Source organism: Priapulus caudatus, unplaced genomic scaffold (genome assembly GCF_000485595.1).
Source record: "Priapulus caudatus unplaced genomic scaffold, Priapulus_caudatus-5.0.1 Scaffold89, whole genome shotgun sequence".
In the NCBI taxonomy this organism is placed as follows: domain Eukaryota; kingdom Metazoa; phylum Priapulida; class Priapulimorpha; order Priapulimorphida; family Priapulidae; genus Priapulus; species Priapulus caudatus.
Window position 1 is genome coordinate 29,054 of NW_014577150.1, and position 2,979 is coordinate 32,032.

The following is a 2,979-nucleotide window of genomic DNA, read 5'->3' on the forward strand; positions in this document are numbered from 1 at the left end:
TTTATATCTATATCTATCTATCTGTCTATATATATATATATATATATATATATATACCCCGCGTTCTCCGTGGCAAGCGAAATATATAGGCACACTGCCAGGTTTTCAAAACAATTTGCAATTAGTTTGAAATCTCGAATTTCATTATGATTAAACTTTGCTTTGATTTTTTTCGATTTCATTTCCTCATCTGTTTGGAAGGATGAACGCATAACCGTTTGATATTTTCATTCTGCTCTGTCAACAAGCAACGTGAATTAAGGATCCGCATGGAATGAACCCCCCCCCCACCCACAAGCGTGTCATGGTGTACAGACCGCAGTAGCCTACTTGCCAGAGCAAATAGCCGCCTTCGGGAAGCCGTCACCCGTCATTGCTCCAAAAAGATCACCCAGCTGAGTAAAATCCAGGAAACAGGTTGCGTATTATTCAATACGATAATCTCGTCGCTGTTTTATTTACAAGCTCGTCACGATGACAGTCTACATCGGATGAAAAAAATGTCTTTTCAATAGCACTATCATAATGCAATAAAAATAAACGGACATGCAATTTTATGTATCGTCGAGTAGTTATAAGCGTATAGCTCTTACGAACAGGTTATGTTCTGTGTCGATGTTATCTCTTTGTGGAAGATCGCGGCGATTGGACCCGTCTCTGCTATTCTGATAGTTTCGCGGGTATAAGTATAGGTGCTCGTCACCAAACACACGCAACGACGACGTCATACACTGTAATACAATAATTACTCTATATTTAAACGGACACTCTTCTCTCAGTCTTTCCCCGAAACAGCGGCGGCAGGTATCGCTCGCCAACACTCGCGCGCGCGACTGAAACCTATTAGAACCGCCGATGTAATACTATACAGTTACATTACACTATTATTTACACGATCGCAAGTATTTACAGTTTAATGTCAAAAAAAGTTGGCCTGTTTGCGCACGCGGGAAGCAGGCAAACATTCTTGCTCTTATTTTGTTTGTTTCTGCATCTGCGGCCCTGCGAACAAAAGAACCCCGTCGTGGTAATTTGGCGCGTGATTTTGCTGTATTAGTGCACAACAACGCCGGCTAAACTCTATCGCCGCAGCCTATTTCGCGTTACTGCGAGTTGCTGTAAGTAGTATATCGTATGCGAGAGCGGCGGCAGAGCGTACAGCGTGGTCGGTCGTCTGTCGGTGGCGCTTCACAGCTTCGACGCCGTTTGAACAAACAACAATAAACACCGATTATTAAAGAATATTATCATTCGCCTCTGCCGGTTACTGTTGTTCTTCGGCCGACGTTCGGCGAGTGTCTCTGCCGCAACACGAGCACATGGTCCGATATTGTTTTGGCTCTCAGCCGTCAGACGTTTGTTGATTCTAAGCAGTTGGTTATACGTGGCTGAGAGGTATCTGCTTCGGGGGGCCCGGCAGGGGCTTATTGAGCCTCGAGTGGGGATGCTCGTACGCCGCGTTCCCGCACAATCGGCCGTAGAAGCGCTTCCACGAGTCCAGCGACTTTCCGGACCAAATCCAGAAGCCCGACGTCGTGCCGACGACGAGGCACATAAAGTACTTCAGCATGAACAGCGAGTAGTTCGGCTCGGCCTTGCTGTTGTAGCAGGGGCACGTCTTGTACTTCTCCCACTCGGCGCGGTAGTATTGTTCGTAGAAGTAGCAGCCGATGACAATCGTCGCCGGCACGGTGTAGAGCACGCTGAAGACGCCGATGCGAACCATCAGCTTCTCGAGCTTGTCCGTCTTGGCGCGACCCTGCTGCTTGATGACGTTGCGAATGCGGAACAGACTGATGAAGCCGGCCGAGAGGAACAGGGTGCCGATAAACAGGTAGACGACGAGCGGCGCCAGCACGAAGCCGCGCAGGTTGTCGATGTCCTGATTGCCGACGTAGCACGTGCCGATGATCGGGTCGCCGTCGACGGACGACGTCGCCAGCACGGCAATGCTCTTCACGGATGGGATGAGCCAGGCGGCGAGGTGGAAGTACTGCGAGTAGGACGCGATCGCCTCGTTCGACCACTTGAGCGCGGCGGCGAGGAACCAGGTGAACGACAGCACGACCCACCAGATGGACGACGCCATGCCGAAGAAGTAGATGAGCAGGAAGACGACGGTGCACCACGGCGGACCCGTCGTCTCGTAGCGGATCATCTTGCCGTCGCAGGCGACGTTCTCGTGGCCGACGGCGAGCCGCACGATGTAGCCGATCGACACCATCAGGTAGCAGGCGGAGAGGAAGATGATCGGCCGCTCCGGGTATTTGAAGCGCTGCATGTCGATGAGGAACGTCGTCACCGTCATGAACGTCGACACGCAGCAGAGGATCGACCACAGCTCGACCCAGAAGACGGCGAACGACTTCTCCTTCTCCTTGAAGTAGATGCCGTGGCAGCTCATCGCGCAGTTTCGCACGCCGCCGACAGAGTACTTGTTGTAGTAGAGACTCATCTCGTCGTCGATGTTGACGAGTGGCGCCTCGCAGCCGCACGGACATGGCGTCGGCAGCCCGACGTCGTCCACATCCGTGTTGTCGTCCTCCACCCCGTTGTCTGCGCCCGCCTTGCCTGCGGCTCCACCCCTGCGGCGCGGATGGTCTCGTCCGCCGCCTCTCCGTGGGAAGCCAGGCTTGGGTTTCGGCGTCGCCGGCTCGGACGTGTTGAAGTCCGTGCATAATCGGTCCTTGTCGCCCTGCTCCGGAAGGTCGTCGCATTTCATGCGCTCGGGCCAGGCGAAGCCGTACTGTCGCATGAGCGGCGCGCAGCCAGCCTTGGCGCGCTCACACACGTGTCTGCAATGTGGAAAAATAGAGATGTTTAGGATTCGGGAAATTATTCGAGTTCGCCGGTACGGCATGTTTGCGATAGTCTTGTTCTATATCTCTCCTACGCTCTCTCTCTCTCTCTCTCTCTCTCTCTCTCTCTCTCTCTCTCTCTCTCTCTCTCTCTCTCTCTCTCTCTCTCTCTCTCTCTCTC

General features: G+C 52.7%; 1 protein-coding gene across 1 annotated transcript in view; it reads right to left on the reverse strand.

Annotated features, from left to right (window-relative positions):
* Nucleotides 1-423: 423 nt before the first annotated feature.
* The window catches only part of LOC106804830 (frizzled-5-like), a 15,372-nt gene continuing 12,816 nt past the window's right edge, over nt 424-2,979 (reverse strand). Inside the window, exon 3 of the mRNA XM_014806180.1 lies at nt 424-2,795. Coding sequence (XP_014661666.1) covers nt 1,379-2,795 — 1,417 coding nt within the window. The 3' untranslated portion in view covers nt 424-1,378. The remainder of the gene's footprint in view (nt 2,796-2,979) is intronic.